This window comes from Dreissena polymorpha, chromosome 7 (genome assembly GCF_020536995.1).
Source record: "Dreissena polymorpha isolate Duluth1 chromosome 7, UMN_Dpol_1.0, whole genome shotgun sequence".
Classification (NCBI taxonomy): Eukaryota; Metazoa; Mollusca; class Bivalvia; order Myida; family Dreissenidae; genus Dreissena; species Dreissena polymorpha.
In genome coordinates, this window is record NC_068361.1 from 59,284,672 (window position 1) to 59,308,585 (window position 23,914).

The following is a 23,914-nucleotide window of genomic DNA, read 5'->3' on the forward strand; positions in this document are numbered from 1 at the left end:
AAATAACATTACATACAAGATCGGCGGGCGCAGGGACTAACACACTTTGCACTAGTTTTCATATGAAGTGTGTATTAGTTTGCAATAACTATCCAGCAAATCACTCGAACGATCGATTTTTTTATTCACACGTTTATTTTCTTATACTAGAAGGTCTAATTTAACTAAACGAAATGTAAGCAATACTCAAAATCTCCTATCGGCCTTCTAGCCGCAATGAAATGCAATGTCCATAACATAAACCGTTAACACATTCAAATTTCGCGCCTAAATGTTTCATCATGCGCAGTCGAGCCACATGACATCACCACGGAAATCGAGCGCGTGCGCCTGTGCAGACGATGGTTTCATTTTATCGTCTGCCAAGGCTGCTGATTCATCGCCTCAGTAGCTTTGTGTTCGTCGGAAGGAGCGCCCTACAGCGAAGAAAAAAATAGTGTTTTAATAAACAAATAAAATAAACTGACAATATGAGAAAATTGTACATGTCCAGCTGGACAGTGTGGAAACCAAATTGGGGCCAAGGTAAACCATTTTTTTTACGTTTGATTTATTATGACTTCAATTGTCATTGAGCTGAGCAAGTATTATCAGTTGTTGTTATCATCAAGTTAATAGTCTCAACGTTTGATGGTGTAAATGTCTGGAATATTTTTACGGTCAAATGTCGTGCGTATGTCAGCTATGTAAATGTGTACACACATATAATTGTATGAGTATACTGCAGCCTAGCCTTAACATCGGTTATGGAGTAATAATTGAACGTTATTTTATGTATGTATCATTTGCACGATTCATAGGCAAGCTGATATAGAAGTGCATGTATTCGATGGATACCTTTATTTCAAAATCAAATATTAAACATAGATATTGAATCTTTTTATTTTTGTATGTGTATTATATTTATATGTTTATATTTTATATCATTGAAATCAGTGATCAATTGCTTTACTATAAAAATGCATGTACTTTAAACTTAAGTCTAATTGCATAATATGTGCGTTAAACACTAAATAATTTATTACTTTTTTTCAAAATGGGCTATTTTACGAATACCATTTTAATCAACGTATATCTTGAATATTTCATTTGGGTTCCAGAGAATGTTCTCAATAAACAACTAACCATTATTCATCAGACCAACAAGACAATGGAAAATTCAATAGTCTGACTACCGCTCTCTTCTGTTACCATGGTTACAATGCACTGACTCATGCGCGGTTAATGTTCCGTTTTGGAACTAATTTGTCTTCTGTCGGCTGATGCAAGTTTTAAATTAACGTCTGCTACGCAGTGGTATTATTAATTTTGTTCGACGTTGACTATAACTACATATTGTGCACTGCTTTTTATTCGAGACAAGCGCAAATGTATGTATTTCATTCATTAATTACATATAATAATCGAGTGTTTATTTCGAGATATTACATTAAAGAGTTCCTGATAGTTCCTGTTAAATGACATCATCGAAAAGCGTATAAAAATAAATATTTCCCCTTTTCAAGGAAGTGTAAACTCGAAAGCCGAGAATTAAGAGGGGTTGCTTTTCAAAGTGTTGAATCTGTATACATGTCAAGTGTCTTACAGAAAAACAAGGTCAAAACCCTCCGCTCAGTAACTGTTGCACGTACATTATTCATTTAATGCATGGATGTTCGCTTCTAAAATAATTGCCTCCTTGTATAAATGTAAAATGTGATGAAAGTTCTTATGAAATCGTCAGTTTTATAAATTAATGACGCGCTTTGAATAAAAATAGCCCGAAGGGCATACATTGGGGATGAAATAAATTAATAAACTAGTCACTTAGTTAGCATTAATTTACGGCGAAATGTTTTTTAAAAGAACACAATCTTTCGCTATTGAATACAGACGTGCAGTTACCTATCTGTTCAATTCTTGGTGCAAATGTGTATATAAGCAGTGTGCGTGAAAATAATGTAGCATGAAGTACATGCTGGTAACAGTATCATTAGGAATAACAACAATCAACAGTATACAAAGATTTTGTTCGAAGGCCCGCTAGGCGTGTTGAACTTCAAAAGTAACCCACAAAATACTGATGGAAAGGTTTGTTTAATTGAATTGCATTTTCAAATCCTGTTGAAAGGCAATTAAATGACGACTCAAATATGACCGACACAATATCATGATTATTCGCCAAGACTCATCGCTACACGGGCTGAAAGGGGCGTCGTGCAATTAGTGAAACATGCGCTATAAAACTGATACATTTAGAAGTACATGTGATTCCAACTTTCAATAACTTGTTCGTACTAAGTCATTCGCAACGAATTACAGTTTCATGATTTATGCAGACCGCAATCATTATATTAATTGGATGGTTCCCATGACCAAGATTAACATATATATATATTAGCCACGCTCTGTGCAAAGGGGGTTAATGAATGTCCGTAAAGTGTCGTTCCAGATTAGAACTGTGTGCAGTCCAGCATAGGCTAATCAGGGACGACACTTTCCGCTTAAACTTGATTTTTGCTAAGAAGAGAATTTCTGTAAACGAAAAATATAAAAGCGGCTTTATGCACATGCATTAAACCCCCTTTTAACAGAGCACGGCCCATATATAAAATAAGTATCTGGATCTTGCAGACATTTGTGTCCACGCTACGGTCGCCTCTCTTACGTAGATTGTACAGAGTATATTTTATAGAGGTCATTAGATACAAAAGCAGCTATTGAGTCTTAACATCTGCTGCGCTTCTCGAAGACAGGTGCGCATTGTGCTGTTCGTTGAAATTCTACCTTCTGTTCAGTCATTTGAAAGAATTGGATCATACCATCGTATTTCAAAGGCATTACGGTGAGAGGAAACTTACATTACTGTAGCAAATGAATCGATACGATGATCTAAGACATACAATTTTTTACGTTTCAAGCTCTATGGCCTTTTTTCTGAATATATGATAATCAGTACATTTCAATTTCTAAAGAAAGCAATGCTCATGGAATTCTGATTTTTATAAATAATCTGAGATCCATTGTGTACACACCAGTCTTACTGACGATAACGTAGGGAGGTCATCATCTATGTATAGAATGATCTGAGATCCATATTACTGTGCCAGTGAACATGACGTCATGTCTTGCGATAAAAGATTCGATTGTGCAACAGAGGATAATTTGTAATCGATTAATTGGCTAATTGTATCGTCTCAGACAAATACGGTTAGTCATACAAACCGGTAATAACCATTAACAAGAATCGTTTATTGTTATAAAAGACCCACAACATTATTCCGATTCAATGCGCTTAATTAATCGCTTACAATTAAGTCATTTTACAAATTTGAATTACACCAGAACGGGTTTTTAATTCCACGAATACGTAATTTGCAGTTGTTATTACATACACCCGTAAATATGGTTACAAACATAATTTTAAACAATGTCATGATCTCATTTAAACATTTGCATGGGAATTATTTAAGTATTTTTGATAACAGTTGAACCACGAGATATGCAAAGCATTTGCACCTGCACTCTTTGAATTCCTTTTTAACTGAACGCATAACTGCTTTGATTTGTGCGGTGTAACTATGGCCTGATACGTTATAGAAAAACATTTAAAACAGCAAGCGTATACATCGGCTTTCTCCGGACTCCTCCGTAAGAATTTATGGAAAAAAAAATCGTCTGCTGATCCATATACTTTCCCCATATACGATCCATACTCCTACTCCCTTCGACTAATATATATACATGGAACTGCATCAGAAATATGCCAATATTCTCCAGACATCGCTCGGAGATCTCAGATCGTTTTCCATATAGCGGCAAAGTATGCGGGAGCCACGCAGCCGCGACTACGTGCGACCATTTCGGGTGTGCCTTCGGAGGATTCGTTACCGGCTTCATTAGAACCCGTGTTATATTGATTTTGTTGAATATTTCATGAGCTGCGTGTAGCATGTCCGAAATATTGTTGCACATGTTTGTTCGTGACATCACTTTTATGACTTGACATTAGGACCAGCTTTTTCTAATGAATGTTACTCGGTTTTAAAAAGCAAAGATATAGTTGGTATTCCTGGTGCATGTGAACGTAAACCTGATTGTGGAGTTGCGCTTGCACGTGAAAATATTTCCAACCAAGTGTGTGTATTGGCGAAATTATTACGGCCTTTCCGCGCCAGAGGGTACAATCATGTGTGACCCGGAGTGTCCACATCACTCCTACCTAATTAGCTTGCTAGACCCTTGAAAGCTGGGGGCAGATTAGAATTATAGCTGCAATTCCAGCTATTTTATTGGTACTGATATTTCAATTTTGGTGGGTCTTGTAATATGGGTGCGGGGGGGGGGGGGGGGGGTGGGCGGACAAACCCGGAGGAAACCCCACCTGTCTGGTAGAGTGACCACTTACCAATCCACATGCTGCTAAGAAAGAGACTTGAACTCGTGTCGCCTAGTGAGAATCGAGTGTAGCAACCTCTTGCGCTAGCGTGACAGCAATCGCTAACCAAAGAGTGTGTTGACCATATTCCACGTATCCGTTACGTGGACATGGATTTTTTTTCCGGGTACATACAAATTTACGTTTATGCTCGCATGCACGTGAAATACTACACTGAACCCGGTATTCTATGGACACGCGAATGTTAACATAAACGTGAACATTGAGTGATACCTGTACAAAAGAAGAGACGTCTACCAATTGAGCCGTTGGTTATATTCCACGTGTCCGGTGGTCAAATATGAACATTTTCCGTGAATATGAACTTCGCTTAACGAGCGATTGTTCACGTTTACGGTCGTTTTACGCATAACCAAATAGGCGACGATGTGTAGTGGGGAAGCTTATTACGACAGAAAAAAACATGTTAATTAAATGATAAATACGAGAAAAAAATCGAAATAGATTGCGCATATATTTCATAGATGTCATTAAATACAAACAATGTTTTCGGAGTCTTGAGATTTTCTGCGGTTCTGTGATCTTTCTCAAGATACCAAGTACTGGTTGTACCATAGACGCCAAGCACTGGTTGTATAATAGACACCAAATACTGGTTATATCCATATACACAAAGTACTGGTTGTACCATCGACACCAAGCACTGGTTGTACCAAAGACACCAAGTACTGGTTCTACCATAGACACCAAGTACTGGTTGTACCATAGACACCAAGTACTGGTTGTACCATGAACACAAAGTAACTGTTGTACCATAGCCACAAAGCACTGTTTGTACCTTAGATATTAAGTACATGTTGTTCCATTGACACCAAGTTCGTTCTGGTTGTTCCATAAACACCAAGTACTGGTTGTACTATAGACATTTAGTACTGGTTGTACCATCGACAACCATGAACTGGTTGTACCATACACACTAACCATCGACATCAAACACTGGTTGTAACATAGACACAAAGTACTGGTTGTACCATAGACACCAAGTACTGGTTGTGCCCTGGAAACGCACTCGATGGTGTCTCTTTAAGCATCAGTTTGCGACATAACTCACATTTTCATTATTGTAGACGTTCTTGAACTTTCGATGTTCATAAAATTAATGTGAAAAAGGTGAAACAATTGTGAATTAAATACGAAATACAAATGACATGCATCGGAATGGTATTGATTTTTATACAAGATTCTGTGTCACCCAAATGTTACACTCATATATAAGCTTGATTCAGTGTATCTAGTTTCATATACTAAAACGCGGAATGTGTATTGATTGACACTTTAGTGGTAGAAATTTAATGCCACGTATGTAGATTGTATTACTCACAATCATGCCGATGTTTGGATCAGTATATTGTTTGCTATTTATTGGGTTCACGTTGTTTTCTCAATAGCCCTTGGTTCGACCAAATACAAATAAATATTTTAATTATATATTATAAATGTATACTTTGTATATGAATAGGGTCGGTAAGATAATGGACCAATCCCTTAAGGGGAAATAGTTAATAGGAAGAGGTTTTCTTGGTGCGAGTTTTTTTGCATTAAAAGGTAAACCGTATTCATTTCAATAGTGTTTTGCGCGTGATTGACATGCTAAATCTGTTACTGCGTTTGCTATAAAAATAGTGCTGTATTTTATATACATTATTTAATTTTAAAAACATCAGTGAAACCCAAACTCATGATTTGACGTCACAAGCCGGAAAGTAGTCCCGACGTGATTATACGATGCAAAGAGTTTCAAACACTAAATAGTTACTCACTTTAGGTCAAGGCACCACTGGACAGTTACAAGCTTAATGTCAAGACTGCTGTTTTTACTCTGCCACTTCCTTTTATTTCCAGTTTTGGGAAGTTATTTCCGACGAACACGGAGTCGATCCCACCGGAAGTTACCACGGTGACTCGGATCTGCAATTAGAACGGATCAACGTCTATTTTAACGAAGCTTCCGGTTAGTATATTTGGCGCCATTTTTCTTCTTTCGGTTGTTGTGGATTTTCTGTTTATTCTGGAAGGTTTTCTCGGACAAGCATGGCATCAAGCCAACAGACTGATACCATGGTGATACCGACCTCGAGCTTAAGAGAATAAAAAGTAAAATAAAACGTGGTGTAAGGTAACGTGCCCGCATGCTAGCGCGCACTTGTTATCATTTTGGTTGGTAATTTACTACCTACATAGCAATTGCGTTGATTGGCGCCCTGGAATAAGTGTTGTCGATCTAGAACAAAAGTTTGCTTTCTTGCAAACATATTGAGTCTATGGGTGTTATATGTTTCTTCTGTTGTCTATTTAAGTTTGGCTAGGACATCTTTTTTGGCAGTCGTGGACATGTGTTTATCTTCTTATGAATATGTACATTTACCATAATAAAGAGCAGAATTTTTATAAGCTCATGTAAATGCAGTGAATGATGATATAAATTATCCCGATATAAAAATCAGAGCATAAGGTAATACATAGTAAGCGAGTGAAACCCATTTCTGGAATAATTACATAAACGTTAACACATTACACGTGTATATATAATAAAATTCCGCTCAGTTTTGCGAACAGCAATGTCATAAAAAAGAGGATGTTAAAACAACAAAATGTGTACTGTGTTTGTTTCTGTCAAAATATTAACTACGTTTTGAGATTAATCAGTGAATGTCTCTATCAAAATATTAACTACGTTTTGAGATTAATCAGTGAATGTTTCTATCAAAATATCAACTACGTTTTGAGATTAATCAGTGAATGTTTCTATCAAAATATTAAGTACGTTTTGAGATTAATCAGTGAATTTTTAACCGAGGTTTTAGAATATTCTTAAATGTTTCAGATATTACTAATCAAATTTAGCATCAATATAAACTATATAAGTAAGTTATCTTTCCCTTAGTGTACCACTAAAAACTACCATAGAACGCCTCTGCTCGTGTCTAGGTGGCAAGTATGTACCCAGGGTAATCCTGCTGGATCTTGAGCCTGGAACCATGGATTATGTGCGCTCGGGACCATTCGGGCAGCTCTTCCGGCCTGACAACTTCGTGTTTGGGCAGAGCGGCGCCGGCAACAACTGGGCCAAGGGTCACTACACAGAGGGCGCTGAGCTGTTCGACTCTGTACTCGACGTCGTCCGCAAAGAGTCTGAAAACTGTGACTGCCTCCAGGGATTCTAGATGACGCATTCCCTGGGAGGCGGTACCGGAAGTGGTATGGGGACGCTGCTTATTAGCAAGATCCGCGAGGAGTAACCCGACCGCATCATGAACACATTCTCTGTTGTGCCGTCTCCAAAGGAAATTATCAGCATATGTAACTGCGCGCATATATGTTTTAATATACGCAAAGTATTATATTACATATAGTTATATATTTGGCCATATCTCGAGCTTATCTGTTTTAGAATATTTAGCAAAATATTGTGACTTTAATGCGTTGACTGTTTTTCATTAAACAATTCATTTGTCGTATACCGCCATTGTAATTCGACTATTGGCACTCGTGCGCTATAACATTTCTTAGATTAATAATACAGGTTAATGTATTATAAAATTTTATTAAACCTTTATTTAATCTCAGATTTTTAATACTATAAATAATACATGATGTCAATCGATAAAATTGTTAGGCCGGGCTGGCTAGCACAGTTTTATGCCGCGCTATGTGCTCTGTTTGTGCGCAATTAGCCAGTCCGGTCACACCACTTTTGTAGGAACTGGAAATTAAAATATCTTAAAGTTCTTAGAACATCTCTTCTACCCCTACTGCAGTTGTTTATTACTGACAGCATTAGTTGAAATTAGCGATGTTTGCCGATTATATCGACTAGCTAGGCTTATCGGTGAAATGTTTTAGCAGATTAACTGGTCCCCTCCTATGACTGGATAACTGTTTACAACCAAAATGCACACACATAAATACCAACATAACCCATTTATGCCTAGCGTCTAGAAAAAAAGGCCTTTGCAAACAGCGTAGACCCAGATGAGACGCCGCATGATGCGGCGTCTCATTAGGGTCTTCGCTGTTTGCTTGAAGGGATTTTGTAGCAAATATTCTAAATATAGAAATAAATATACAAGACATCCCTAATTTTGGAAATAAATTGATCCAATTTAGAAGATGGGAGAGTCCAATAGGCATAAATTGGTTAATTAAATTGAATTCTTTTTCGTGCAGGTATCGGACACCGTTGTGGAGCCATATAATGCCACCCTCTCAGTTCACCAGCTCGTTGAGAACACGGATGAGACCTACTGCAACGAGGCTCTGTACGATATCTGCTTCCGGACCCTTAAACTGACCACATACGGGGACTTGAACCATCTTGTCTCTGCCACCATGCCCGGTATCACCACCTCGCTGCGATTCCCCGGTCAGCTGAACGCCGATCTTCGTAAACTTGCCGTCAACATGGTTCCATTCCCCCGTCTGCATTTCTTCATGCCCGGTTTCGCTCCTCTAACATCCCGTGATAGCCAGCAGTACCGGGCTCTCACGGTCCCTGAGCTCACACAGCAGATGTTCGACTCCAAGAACATGATGGCTGCCTGCGATCCACGTCACGGCAGGTACCTCACCGTTGCGGCCATGTTCCGTGGCAGAATGTCTATGAAGGAAGTCGACGAACAGATGTTGAACGTCCAGAACAAGAACAGCAGCTACTTCGTCGAATGGATCCCCAACAACGTGAAGACCGCTGTCTGCGACATCCCGCCACGTGGTCTCAAGATGTCCGCCACCTTCATTGGTAACAGCACCGCCATTCAGGAACTGTTTAAGCGCATCTCCGAGCAGTTCACAGCTATGTTCAGACGAAAAGCTTTCCTCCATTGGTACACCGGCGAGGGCATGGACGAGATGGAGTTTACTGAAGCCGAGTCGAACATGAACGACTTGGTGTCCGAGTATCAGCAGTACCAGGACGCCACCGCCGAGGAGGAGGGCGAGGTGGACGAAGGAGAGGATGCGGAGGAACCCGAGGCGAATTGAACTTCTTCGGCATTTTCCGTCAAACGTCGGAAGGCTTCGGCCGTGGACGACGTCCCAATGTAGCAAAGCTCTCGTAAATTAGAAAAAATGATGACAATAAACCAAAAATACAGTTATCGTAAACTTATGTGCAGTTGCGTACATGTGTTAAAAATTAGTTTAGATGTATTTGTTAAAATGATCTTTTATTACATTCTAAACTGCTAAGGTTATTTAGTTTTCTATGTTGCATTTTTTGTATTCCGGCAAATTTTATTTTCTCTTGTGATATTTTGGACCATTTGTACAATGTGTTACGGGCCGTAATCTACATAATAAAAGTATGCTACTGCTTTGTGTAAATTACTTTATTTTATTTTTTTAAACGTAATTCCCACAAATGGAACTTGCACAAGTATCTTTTTGTACCTATATGCACAAGATGAGTAAGTGAATTTGTTTTTGTTTTTTTCTTTGGTTAGCTGGTTAACCATTACTAAGTGCATATACTTATTCCAGTCACTGAAAAGAAAACTAGCAATAACGCTTATATTTGCATTTCTTCAACTTATTATGCATTAATAATGGCTATACAAATAATGTCTGCATACCTTTCCATTTTTAAATTTTTTAACTAGTATTTCTGTCTATTAATTCTAACACGTTCATATATTCTAGTGAATTTAATTCTCGGAAAGAGAAGTAAAATTAATCCAAGGACAGTGACTCTAGCAATGATGATGTCGAGTAAAAGTCGAATTCACTCTCTTGTCAAACCGATGAAGTAAAATTAATCCAAGGGCAGTGACTCTAGCAATGATGATGTCGAGTAAAAGTCGAATTCACTCCCTTGTCAAACCCGACGATATACTTTGAAAACATTCTAAAACGACACGATTTTTACACATGCCCTTATATTTTTTTTCCATTGAAGTAAGACTTCAAAACCTAACACAATGGCAAATAGACTTCGTGGACAGTATGTACATTTCATTACGACTTGTGCATTGTACATCGTCACTCCGACCGTCAGTCTTAACCAAATTATATTACAGACATCAAAATGTCACGTTAAACGGAAGCGATTCTACAGTACTAAGTAGTGTTTGTTAAATAATATCTAACAATACACACGACAGTGGTTGGAAACAATCGCATTACAACACAATATCTTGACAGGGTGGCTCTCGGTTATTACAGTGTTTACATTTATGGAAAAAAATGGAGAAGAAACAAAGATGGAAAGAAGATTACCTTACGCACGCCATGTATAATAATATTATTAAAATAAATAGCGCACATTTTTGCTAAGTTTAAAGCTAGCAAAATAATTAACAATCAGACATATCTATTTTACAACAGTACAACCCAATTTTTTTTAAGTTGTATAGAATATGTGTGGGAATGGCACATATACCAAATACCACATGGATCATTATGCTATTAATAATAAATAACACACCTATAAACGAAATGTGGAAATACAATGGAGCCTTGTTCTGAGAAAAATGGGCTTAATGCATGTGCGTAAAGTGTCGTCCCAGATTAGCCTGTGCAGTCCGCTTTTATGGTATTTTTAATTTCAAGGAAGTCCATCCTTACCGAAAATCAAGTTAAGGCGGAAAGTGTCGTCCCTGATTAGCCTGTGCGGACTGTACAGGCTAATCTGGGTTGACACTTGACGCACATGCATTAAGCCAAGTTTTCTCAGAACAAGGCTCAATGTATAACAATAAGGCTTGACCTGATATTTAGGCGGACCGGTAAGCGCAGTGGTTGGTACAATCGCATGTCGCCTAGGCGACCCGGGTGCAATGCCTGTTCCCGGAAGCATATGAATTTGGTTGGATGCCATCCTGCGTGACAAGTGTGGTTTCATCCGGGTACTCCGATTCCCCTTCGGTACAAGTGAAGACCACACCAAAGTTAAAAATGTTTGTCTGTATAAACCCTAAACTGTATACCTCTAAAAATCTGTCGACATTTCCAATGGGTCATACGCTTGCCATTTCAAGTTATGTATTACTCAGCGCAAATAAAAAGTCGATGAATTACATTTATGCTAGTTTTTGTGTTTCAAAAATGGCGTCTACCAGAAAATTATCTTATCATCCGGGTAATTAGATAGGTGCGCATGGCGTCTTATATGTGTTTTCCGGTAAAAAAATGAAGATAATTTGGTGAAATTGTGTGTGTGAGTCTTTTTATGTACACCAGATTGGGATTCCATTTGAAACTAGTTGGTTTAAGATATAACTGTTTCTACTTGATAACTTGTGTCATGATGGAGTCGGTCGGTCGGTCTGTCGGTCGGTCCGTCCACCAGGTGGTTTCCGGATGATAACTCAAGAACGCTTGGGGTTAGGATCATGAAACTTCATAGGTACATTGATCATGACTCGCAAATGACCCCTATTGATTTTGAGGTCACTAGGTCAAAGGTCAAGGTCACGGAGACCCGAAATAGTAAAATGGTTTCCGGATGATAACTCAAGAACGCTTAGGCCTAGGATCATGAAACTTGATAGGTAGATTGATCATGACTCGCAAATGACCCCTATTGATTTTCAGGTCACTAGGTCAAAGGCCAAGGTCACAGTAACCCGAAATAGTAAAATGGTTTCCGGATGATAACTCAAGAACGCTTAGGCCTAGGATCATGAAACTTGATAGGTAGATTGATCATGACTCGCAGATGTACCCTATTGATTTTCAGGTCACTAGGTCGAAGGTCAAGGTCACAGTGACCCGAAATAGTAAAATGGTTTCCGGTTGATAACTCAAGAACGCTTATGCCTAGGATCATGAAACTTGATAGGTACATTGATCATGACTGGCAGATGACCCCTATTGATTTTCATGTCACTAGTTTAAAGTTGAAGTTCATTCTTTTGCCTTATTCCATTAAAGTTTTTTTTTATATGTATTGGACTGGTGTAACCCAAAACTATGAATCTGTCCCTTTATTGTGTCCAACGCTATTAAAATTTGCTTTGTACTTAATTTGATACTTTCGTTGCAGGTATTTTTACCAAAACAATTTCCATCTTGGCCCTTAATTGAGGTAATTATTTTGTAAATTATGTCAGTTTTACGTTTTCCATTCATTCTCTAGGACTTATTAGGCTCATTTACTCTATATTATGCTTTATGCTTGTTTTACAGAGGGGTTGACAGGAATGGCAATAGTGGGCGGGGCAGCACTCGCCCTGGGGGGGGGGCTTGATTGGACTTGGGGTCCATCTGGCGAGGAAGTAGACCAGAAGTAGACTGTTAAACGTGGACAAGAATTTAGTGGAACAAGACGCAACTGATTCAGAGATTATTATTTAAGCCATTGTGTCATTTAACTTCTGACAATTATTTTACAACTTTGTTTAAAACAACAACAAAATATGCTGTAAATGTTTAGCCTTTGAAGGTTAAAGCACACTAGGTCTACTAAGTTTAGAAATGCATTTACTTTTGCTTTAGACTGGTACTATAATTATTAAAAGGATAGTGATAGATAAATACCATCTCTGTGAAATATATATGCCCTTACATTTGGTGGTACAAAATAATTTTGATGGGAAGTAATATAATTCAATAAGACTTTTTTTAAAGTTGCAAAGTTTTTATTTTTTTATTAATGTTTCTTTTTTAATGAAAACTAATGTCTTTTGTGTTTAAAAATATCAAAAACCATGTTAACGACCTAGCGTTCAATTGATACGTTTAAGCTTGTGTAACACACCTGTGTGCAAAGTTATATGTTAAATTCGAACCTTCTACATTCTAAATATATTTGGCATAAAGAGATATATGGTAACAAAACCTATAAGTGTATATTTGTATGCATGTTCTTGTTTTTGTTTCTCAACTGTCATTCTTTGAATTTTCATTAAAAGATTAAACACTTCCCTTACCAAACTTTCAATGTTTTCATGGAAAACATGGAAATCTGACCCATATATGGTAATACAAAAAAAATATTTTTTTCATTGTACTAAGAATTCTTGGAGCTATACCGCATCAACATTTTTGCATTAAAATAATGTACTTTTGTAGCTTAAACCTTTACCTAGATCTGGTAATTGAAATTTCACCCCATACATTTGGGGATCAATTTAACATTATTCTGTTAAACAGAAATTATTCTTCTTATCCTGGCCGGCTAGCTCAGTTGGTAGAGAACAGCGCTACAAAGCTTAAGATCGTTGGTTTGATCCCTGTCCCGGCCACATAATTTGGGTATTGGTCATGAAATCCTTTCCCTACCACTGAATCGAGTAACGGCAGTTGTCAGTTACTGGCATAAGTATGTGTACTTAGTATTGATAAACAAGCCAACCCAGGAAAGTGGGCATTGGTAAACTTATCGCAGTGGTATGCTTAAAAATGCAGAACTAAATCCAATCAAAGAAATGAAAGTCACAGTGTACAATATTCTAGAATACTAATATTCTGTTACAACTATATTCTGTCTAGACCTGCAAGAAAAGTGTGTAATACTCTTTCAAAAGTATTTGGTTTAGGTATAAACCTATATATGTAAGGCGTGAATGCATGGAAAGCCTCGGGATTATCGAGTCAGCTATTTCCTGGGGAGAACCAGTACTTAGTGTCTCGAGAGATATTGAGAGCTAGGGGGACACCATGTCATTCAAAGCCACAGAAACCTCTAAGTTTAGACAATGTTCATAAGGGGCCAAGGAATGTTACTGTGCTCTGAGAGCTAGGGGGACACGATATCCTTCAATGCCACGGAGACCTTAAGGTTTAGACAATGTTCTTAAGGGTCCAAGTAATTTAAATATGCTGACAGTTGGAATTGTGTGCTCCTGTGTGTTGAATGCAGATGATTGATAACTTGCATTCGGTTACTTAAAATTTGTTTAAGGAAATCTAACAGACATTAGATTGGTTAGTTTTATTTGGACTTTGGTGCTTATAATAAAAACCTTAGAATTGTATTAATATATTTTCTACCAGAAAACCTAACTTTAAATCTTAAAAGTGTGTCATTTTGAGTACTGTAGACTTTTATATAAATTTACAGTGTATGCCTAAGTCCGGTAACAGATTTAACAAGATACAAAATGCTCTTTATTATTTTTTTTGTGGAACAATATATTTAACACATGTTCATGTACCAAGTTAGTGTTTGTGTGTCGTATGAATAGATATCGTTGGGGCAAATTAAAATGGAATAAAAAGATCCACACATCAATAAAAACAAGCATTTTGTGTCCATTTAAATCTATGTTACCATGCCACATCTGGCGTTGCAGTTTTGGCTATTGCTATAAGGAACATAGAATTTTAATGTGTTAACTTTATTTATTTTTTAAATATTATACAAAATATTTGTTGATTTTGAGTTTTTATGTTACTTTAATAAGTGAAGTAAAACGAAATTGTTCTCATAAGTAAATAGTGATTTGTATATTACCTTAATTTTGCATTTAATGATATTTGTATATATATATATATATAGGTGTAAAAAAGAAAGGACCTATAGTTCAAAGAGTTCTGTACATTATAATGATTAATGTATGTATGTGTGAAAAATTATAGAAATACAAGTTTGAAGTGATTTATTCATATGTTAGTCTATGAGTGTTTTTAATGATTGTAGCTCTCCTTTATATGGCGTTAATGCTCGTAGTATCTCAATAATTTTGCATTAATACAATTCCTCCAAACTTGCCGGTGTAATGTCAGAAACACACATCTAGAACATAAATCAAGATCCTTCTTGATAAGGCCCATACGCTTGGATTTTTGTAGATTCACTTTTCACCGAATTGTCCGAACAATGCTTTTCACCAAAATGTCGACGTCGCCATCTTGGTATAATCTGCATAATACTGTGGTAAAGTTAAATGTGCTACATCTCCATATCACTGATTCTGCTACAGGTATTTGATTGACACTTCACAAGGTGTTTAGGGTTATTGTGTAAGTTTACTGACCAAGTCCCTGAACACTGACCTGTAATTAAGTGTAATTTCGTACCTATTTATACTTAAAACTTAGTTAAGGTAAATATTGAACATCTATGTTTAAATTTTTCTACTACTTAGAAAATTGGTTGAGGTAATCTTGCAGAACCTATATCACTGTTTCTACTGTCATGTTTTCAACTAAAACTTTACACATATATTTGGCGGCATTGTGTGAGGTGGCTGACAAAGTTCTTTAACTCTGACTTGCAATTTTATAGAATTATGCATCTTTTTGGTCAAGGTAAATGTGCAACATCTCTATATCACTGTTCCTATGTAAGGTATACACCTGAAACTTCACACATATGTCCAGGGTCATTGGAGATCAATTACCGAGTTCCATAACTTTGACCTTCAAAAGAGCAGAATCATGAACCTTTTTGTACTTTAAAAATTGGTAAAGGTAAAAGTGTACCAAAAAAGTGACATCTCGATGTCACTTCCAACTACAAGTATTCAATTGAAACTAAACACATGTTCAGGGTCATTGTGTGCGGTCTTTGACCAAGTTCCTGAACGCTGACCTTCAATTTAGCAGACTTATGCAATTTTTTGTACTCAGAAAATTATGGTAATTGTTTACATGCAACTACTCCATATATCCGTTTTCTACAGATATTGTAAAAACAATTTGCAAATGCGTTCAGGATGTTTACCAACAGCTACATACAGAATGCATCGTATGCATCTGGGTTTGGAAAAGATCTCAGCTTTGTCCTTCAACTGATGTTTAACCATCTACAAGGAGAAACCCTCAGCAACCCTTTTAACACCCAAGTTAAGTCTGGCAAACAGACCCTGGACAACACTCCTTCCCAATTCAGCATACATGTGGGTAACATTCAACGAGCGAATTATATGGAGGCAACATGTAAAACACGCAGATGCAAAAACCAGATGGAAACTAAACATTGTGAAGAAGCCGGCAGCAACACATCGACTAGAAAACGTAAATATCATCCCAACAATACATCAAGGTTCAGTAAGACCCCACATAAAATATAAAATACGGCTCCAACTCTTTGATGACGGCTCTCGAGTCTTACTAGCGGACTCAGAACCAGGATTCGAGCATTATTACCGCTGCAGTGCGATCCACGCCAACAACAGAGATGGAACAGATAAACGCAGATTCTTAGAGGATCACATGATACACAGCAGCGTGAATAGCCTTGGGACAGGAGGACTGAAAAGATCTAGCTTTGTCTGACGTTGCTATGCCTAGCAACCATCAGAGCTCATGAACCGCAGTAACGATGTGCACACACCCGATAGAACATCCACATCTACGCCACTATGCCCCGTCTGACAAAAAAGAAGAGCACATTTACGCTGGCAACAAAGCCATGAATTTGACCATGGAAGAAAGGTACCCAATGAAGCATGGATCTAGTCCTGAACAGATGGGTCAGAGGAAGCGGCTGCAAACATTGCCGTAGCCCAGACGGCTAGTGGCTGTAAGAGGTAATATTAAAAGGTCCCCACTGCACAAACTACACAGCTTAGGTCAAAGCCTTGATCCATGCTGCAAACACGGTTAGCCACAAATGAGATTAAGATTCATGTATGGTCTTCTTAAAAGATGCTTGGGTCGGTCCTTGAGAAGAACAAACCATCCAACTTCCGCGCATCATAACAGCACTACTAAACAGGTGCTTCATAATTGTTCCCCAGTGGATCCTTTATCACGGTGAAATATATGCAAACGTTTTGGTAAACCGAAAGAGAATGGGAGCTGTAAGCGGAAGAAGACCAAGAGGAGAATAGAGCTTGTCTAGAAAAAATTAACACTGATAAAATATGTGACAATCAAAATGGCTTTAGATCCAAGCGTAGTACAACTGATCATTTATCAGCGCTTAGCGGCATACTGGAGTGCAGAAAACGTAAACGACTATCAACATACGTCGCTTGCGTGGACTTTTCCAATGCTTATGACCGAATACACCATGGGCTACTTTTTAATAAACTATCGAGTTTAGGCATAGAAGGTAAATTTCTAAACGCAATCAAGTCATGATATGATTCCGTTAGGTGCGCAATATTATAAAACTGAATAATTATCTAACGGACTGGTTCGACATAAACATCGGCTTAAAGGTGCCTTTTCACAGATTTTTCAATTTTTTTAAGTTTGTCATTAAATGCTTTATATTGATAATTGTAAACATTCGTAATAAAAGCCTCCAGTAAAAAAATCGAGAATAAAAGAAAAAAAAGAAAAAAGTAACCCTCAACAGGGCTCGAACCACTGACCCCTGGAGTAAAAGTATTATCCATTTAGACCACTCGACCATCCTTCCTCATGCAGTAATAGATGTATTTTATACTTAATATAAGCAATCCTCGTAGTTTCACAAAATTAACGACAACAACAGAACTCTACAAATTATTTAATCGTTTCGCGTTGCAACGCTTTATAATTTTCAGGTTTTTAAATCGTCAAAAGATGCATAAAATAGCTATTTTAGAGCAAGGTAAATGCTCAGTATTACTGTTTCCTCACAAAGATCATAACTAAAACGAAAATTTGCGAATCTGAAACAACTTTTTTTCAATTTTGTTAATTTACCAAAACGTGAAAAGGCACCTTTAAAACAAGGATGTTTGTTATCAACGACTTTACTTAATCTGTACATAAATGATTTGAGTGAACACTTAAACAATAGTGATATAGGCATTGACTTGGATGGAAAATTGGCGAATCACCTATTTTACGAGGATGACCTTATATTGTTAGCAAAAAACGAAGAACACCTACAGCTACTGATCGATATACTATCTCAATGGTGCACGATTAACAACATGACAATAAATACCAATAAAACGAAATTCTACATTTTAGAACAGCTAAAACATAGCCGACGGAGTTTGTGTTCAAGTGCAACCAAGAAATTATAATCTAGGCCTCGTTTTAACAGATACATTGGACTATTCTGTAACCGCAAAACACATAGCACAATCAGCGTCTAGATCGCTAGGATTACCATTCTCGAAGTATAAAGCGCTATGTGGAATGGACTATGAAGTCTTTACTAAGCTATACGACACAAAGGTGTGGCCAACAATATGCTTCGGTGCTGCAATATGGAGAATACAGGAATTCCCATGTATAAATGCCGTCGATCACAAAGCCTTTCGCTTCTTCCTAGGTGTAGGGAGATATACACTGAAAGCACCAGTTACATGAGACATGGGATGGACCCAACCGCACATTCGACAGTGGAAATCAGTGCTAGGGCAATGATTTTTCGCTTAAACAGGATGGACGATAACAGACATAATAAACAGTGATTTGAATACTTAACTAGACAGGGCGCACGACGAAACAAGTGGAGCAAAACGATACTTCATCAGTCAATACCAAACTGTAAAATGCCGCTCTTAGCCATGGTCACATGTACAGCAAAGATCAACAAAAGTCGATAATTAATAGCTAACAACAAAACCATGTAGAACGAATTTAAGCGTAAAACACCGTTAATAGAGAACATGGTCAAATACGCGCAAATGGGAGTAATAAGCTTCGGAACTAAAGGCAGTTTAACCCTTTGCATGCTGGGAAATTTGTCGTCTGCTAAAATGTCGTCTGCTGAATTTCTAAAATAAGCATTTTCTTCGTTTTTTTCAAAGAATACGATAAGAATAGCAAACAGTTTGGATCCTGATGAGACGCCACGTTCTGTGGCGTCTCATCTGGATCCAAACTGTTTGCAAAGGCCTTCAAAATTCGGTTCCCGCACTGAAAGAGTTTAGACAGAATTCACTGTAGAGCCATACGTCAAGTGTAATACGATAAGTCGAGCACAACGTAGTGCCTTGGCAAAATTCCGCTGTGGGGTTGCACTTCTTCGTATAGAAACAGGACGGTATGAAGATTTACCGGAAAATGAACCACATTAAAATCCAGAGGGCGAAAATGCGATAGTGCGATAGTACGATGGCGACAATGCGATAGTACGATGGCGACAATGCAATGCAACAACGCGATAGTACGATGGCGACAATGCAATAGTACGATGGCGACAACGCATATATTTCCCGACACATAAAGTGCATTCGCGTTGGAGGTGATTATGTGGAAAAGATTTGACAGTTGTTAACTTCATAACGTCATTGACGTTGAACAGAAACGTTACACGTGCGTCGGTGTGCGCATTGTGCACATGTTTAAATCTTTGATATATATTTATTGTTTTATGTATTTCCATGATATTTGGAGAGTATATTTGAAAAGAACGAAATATTCTTAACATGCTATTTGTTTGTCCATTTATGTTACCAAATGAAAGTTATAGCGAAAATCCACGAATTTCTGGAAACCCCTCGTATAAATATTTTACCTAACATAGAGCCGATATATAACGAATGAGAACACGCTCTGCTGACAACCCAAAAGTAATGGTATACACGGTTGTTATCAAACCGCAGACGTTTTATTACTTACTTAAGTAAATAATCTTACGAAGGTTACGGAGATAGTCGATATATCACGATTGGTATTTCCCTAACGACATTTAGCGAAACAGAGATAAACTGTAGGGCGTAGAAGGAAGTAGGACAGTAATAGTGTTTTATTGCTTTATAAAGTTTATTTGGATATCAGTTAGTGTTCATATATATAATTTGGTAACGTAATAAAGCAAGAAAATATAATTGTTTATAATTTCATTTTTATGTAAAAGATATTGAAAGTTTATATTAAACTTAAGAACAGTGGTTTTCAAATCGAAAGTAGAAACAAGTTCAAACACAATTTCACAATGGCTTCTAAACGACTTGTGGATTCAAACCGAGGCAATGCAGGCGACTTTATTGGAGAAAGTGCTGTGACACAATCATGCGAGCCCTGTATGAAAACCAACATATCAAAAACTGCTACGGTTTTCTGCAAGGATTGTGATGAATACCTGTGCGATGCGTGCAAAAATCCGCACACCGTCTATAAACCAGGTCAGCATAACATTGTCAATTCACAGGACAGTAAATCTTCGCCCGTAATACTCGACATGAAAGGAATGGACAAGTGTCATGAGCATGGACGAGAAATAGAGTTTTTCTGCCAGGATCATTCTAAGCTTTGCTGCGTTTCATGTGTTCTCATTCACCGGAAATGTGACCAATTGGATGAAATAGCCAAAATATCCAGACAAATACGACCCGATCTGCAAGCAATAAAACAATCATTGATAAAATTGCAATCCGAGGCTGACGCTATTATAGCGGATTGTAAGCAGTCGGAAACTGGCTTAAATGAGTCCATTGCAAAGATTTCTTCAGAGGTGGATACGATGAAAGATCGTATTATAAAACTGTTTGAAGAAGCAAAGCAGAAATTAATACGTGAGGCAAAACAATTTAAAACTGCAGAAGTCAAACGGATTGAGAATAAACGTGACGCCTCGCTCAAAGTTCAGAAGGAACTTAACAATGTATTTTCGATGTGTTGTGCCGTTTTAGACAGCGGGACGCCCAGTCAACAGTATATTTATTCAGAATTAATGAAGGAGAAACGGAAAACTATCGAATCAACTATGGATGACCAAAAAAAGATTAAATTCTTATCAACAATGACAGTGTCTTTTCCACAACAGGTTACTTCCCTTCTTGAGATGGGAAGCAATTCTATAAAACTGAATTATGAAGGCAACAAGACAGGTATTTTATTTAACAGTTAGTTTACATTTGGTCTAATTTAAATAACGGTATTTGTCGATGAAGTGCAGAGAATAAAGAGCGGCATGAAGTTCAAAATTGTTATAACGATTTAAATAATTGGATACTGTTACAATCGAACAGTTATTTAAAAAATAAAATCATAAAATGTAGTCTATATGTAAATTTTTCAGAGTTGCGCGGTACAGTACGGTAAAAATAAACATGAGTAACTAGCAGTACTTGAGATCATAACAAATATTTAAATCCATAAAAAATAAATATACTGATAATTTAAAATATTGTATTTTAATTTTTCCTAATATATATGTAGTAAATTTCAAACTTTAGAAAATTAAAAAGGAATAAACAAAGAAACACAAAATTGTTGTAAGCGATAAGACGAGAGCTGCGCGGCCAATAATAAAAAATACATACGGAGCATGAACTGAATTTTATCATGATCGAGATGATGATGATGACGATGATGGTGGTGGTGGTAATGATAATGGTGGTGGTGATGATCAGATGATGGTGAATAGATGATGATGATGGTGGTGGTGGTGGTGGTGATGATGATGGTGATGATGATGATGATGATGATGATGATGATGATGATGATGATGATGATGATGATGATGATGATGATGATGATGATGATGATGATGATGATGATGATGATGATGGTGATTATGATGGTAATGATGATGATGACCCGGTCATAGATTGACTTAAAAAATCAAAACGCAGAATGTATTATATCCAAACAAGCAAAGTGCCGTTTTGGTAATGGATACACCTTTATCAAAGAATCATATGCAACTTTAGTTAAGTGAACATATTTGAAGGAAAATATTTGTTTTACATTATCGAATAAAACAATAACGAAGTGTTCCTATGTTTACAACATACATATTATTTACTACCACAACAATATCATTTGCAACTCCTTCATTACATGAGTTCATGTTAGAATCCTGGGATTCTTAGGAAACTTGTGTTATGTTCTGAGTTTCTTATCTTCATTACAGTCATTTTTAGGCTGTCCGTGTTATGACAGTAATTAATGTCAACAGGTCACCGAGAATCGAACATACAGTGCTGTAAACATAGTTGATATAATTATTTATTATAAAATCGAAATGTATTTGTTAATATGCAAGATTCATTCCACAACTCATATTTTAGGTTACCACCTTTTCAATGTAAATATATTAAATTTATAAGATTTTGAAACCTCTGATTTTATTCATTTAAATGCAAAACCTGAACTGTGAAATGTTTATACATCTAATGCAATCGATGTGATTTGATTGTTAGAAAAGTCAATTGGATGTTCGGAATTAGATTCACTAAATTTGACCAGCGCATCTAATGGCAAACGCGCTGAAATACCACACAATTTTGTGCCTAGATATCGCTCGTTTATGCCTAATTTGGCATAATCTCTTATTCTTAGATTGGTATTTGAATATAAAAAATGCAGTTGTTTTTAACTTTACAAAACTATTTCAGGAGTTATGACGTTTCATTACGTGAAATTACTCATATGGTAAAATATTTGTTTTACATTATCGAATAAAACAATAACGAAGTTTTCCTATGTTTACAACATACATATTATTTACTACCACAACAATATCATTTGCAACTCCTTCATTACATGAGTTCATGTTAGAATCCTGGGATTCTTAGGAAACTTGTGTAATGTTCTGAGTTTCTTATCTTCCTTACAGTCTTTTTTAGGCTGTCCGTGTTATGACAGTAATTAATGTCAACTGGTCACCGAGAATCGAACATACAGTGCTGTAAACATAGTTGATATAATGATTTATTAATTCGTACGGTATAGGTATTCCAACGCTTGTTGATGATGTTGATTATGATTAATATTAGCATTATCTTAATAATCATATAATGATGATGAGGAGGAGGAGGACGATGATGATGATGATATTTATATACTTTTAAGAATACACATACATTTTCAAATAAAGCTTCAAAAATAAAGAATGTATTATATTCCAGCATGCAAAATGCCGTTTTAGTATATTAATAAAAGAATCATAGACGAATTTATCATGCCTGTTAACCTCTCTCCATCGATTGATTTGGTATATTTAAAAAAGAGCATTAAAAATACCCACTTATATGCTTATCCCTGATTAGCCCAGTGCAACAGAACTTCCTCCAAAATGGTATATAAAAGGTATCTCGAACGAAAGAAGTTTATCTTGACATGATAATTATGTAAGATCATATACATACATGTATACGAGTTTTATTTGTTAAGTTTTTTCATGGCACTTTACAAATACAACGATATGTGAACAAGTTAACTGGACTCATTTTAATACAACAATGTGTAATTATATAACAATAATGCAAATTAATATTGATGATAATAATATTATTACTTGTTAATATCTTTATTTATTGTTTTTTATTATTATTTTAGTGGACAACAGTCTTATCAGCTTATCATCCCATCCAAGGCCAGTCACCCTGGAGCTGCTTGTATCCGTGAATATATCAAAGACTGGAGATGATGAGAAGAAGCCTTTGCTCACTGGACTGGACTTCCTGCCGGACGGGAGACTGGTAGCCGTGGATAACCAAAATGAGAAATGTATCATACTGAATGAGCGACTACAGAGACTTGGAACACCGTACAAGTTCAAGGAGTACCCACACAGCGTAGTATGTGTGTCTCATGATGCACTGTGTGTAACCTGTGATGGTAAAGTAGTATGTCTCCTGTCTGTGAGTACAGACAATTCCATCACACTGACCAGGGAGATCACAACATCATCCCATTTCTTCTCTATATGCTGCATGTCTCCCTCTAACATGGTCGTGAGTACGTACGATG

The 23,914-nt window shown here is 36.9% G+C and overlaps 1 protein-coding gene and 1 pseudogene across 3 annotated transcripts in view; both read left to right on the forward strand.

Annotated features, from left to right (window-relative positions):
• The first annotated feature begins 481 nt into the window (after positions 1 to 481).
• The window catches only part of LOC127838719 (tubulin beta chain-like), a 121,347-nt pseudogene continuing 97,914 nt past the window's right edge, over positions 482 to 23,914 (forward strand).
• Positions 19,930 to 23,914, forward strand: part of LOC127838718 (keratin, type I cytoskeletal 9-like) — an 89,938-nt gene continuing 85,953 nt past the window's right edge. For 2 of the 3 annotated variants that reach the window (XM_052366679.1, XM_052366685.1), the window contains exon 1: positions 19,930 to 21,045. In XM_052366679.1, coding sequence (XP_052222639.1) covers positions 20,151 to 21,045 — 895 coding nt within the window. In that variant the 5' untranslated portion in view covers positions 19,930 to 20,150. The remainder of the gene's footprint in view (positions 21,046 to 23,914) is intronic. The other variant, XM_052366678.1, reaches the window with a different exon arrangement.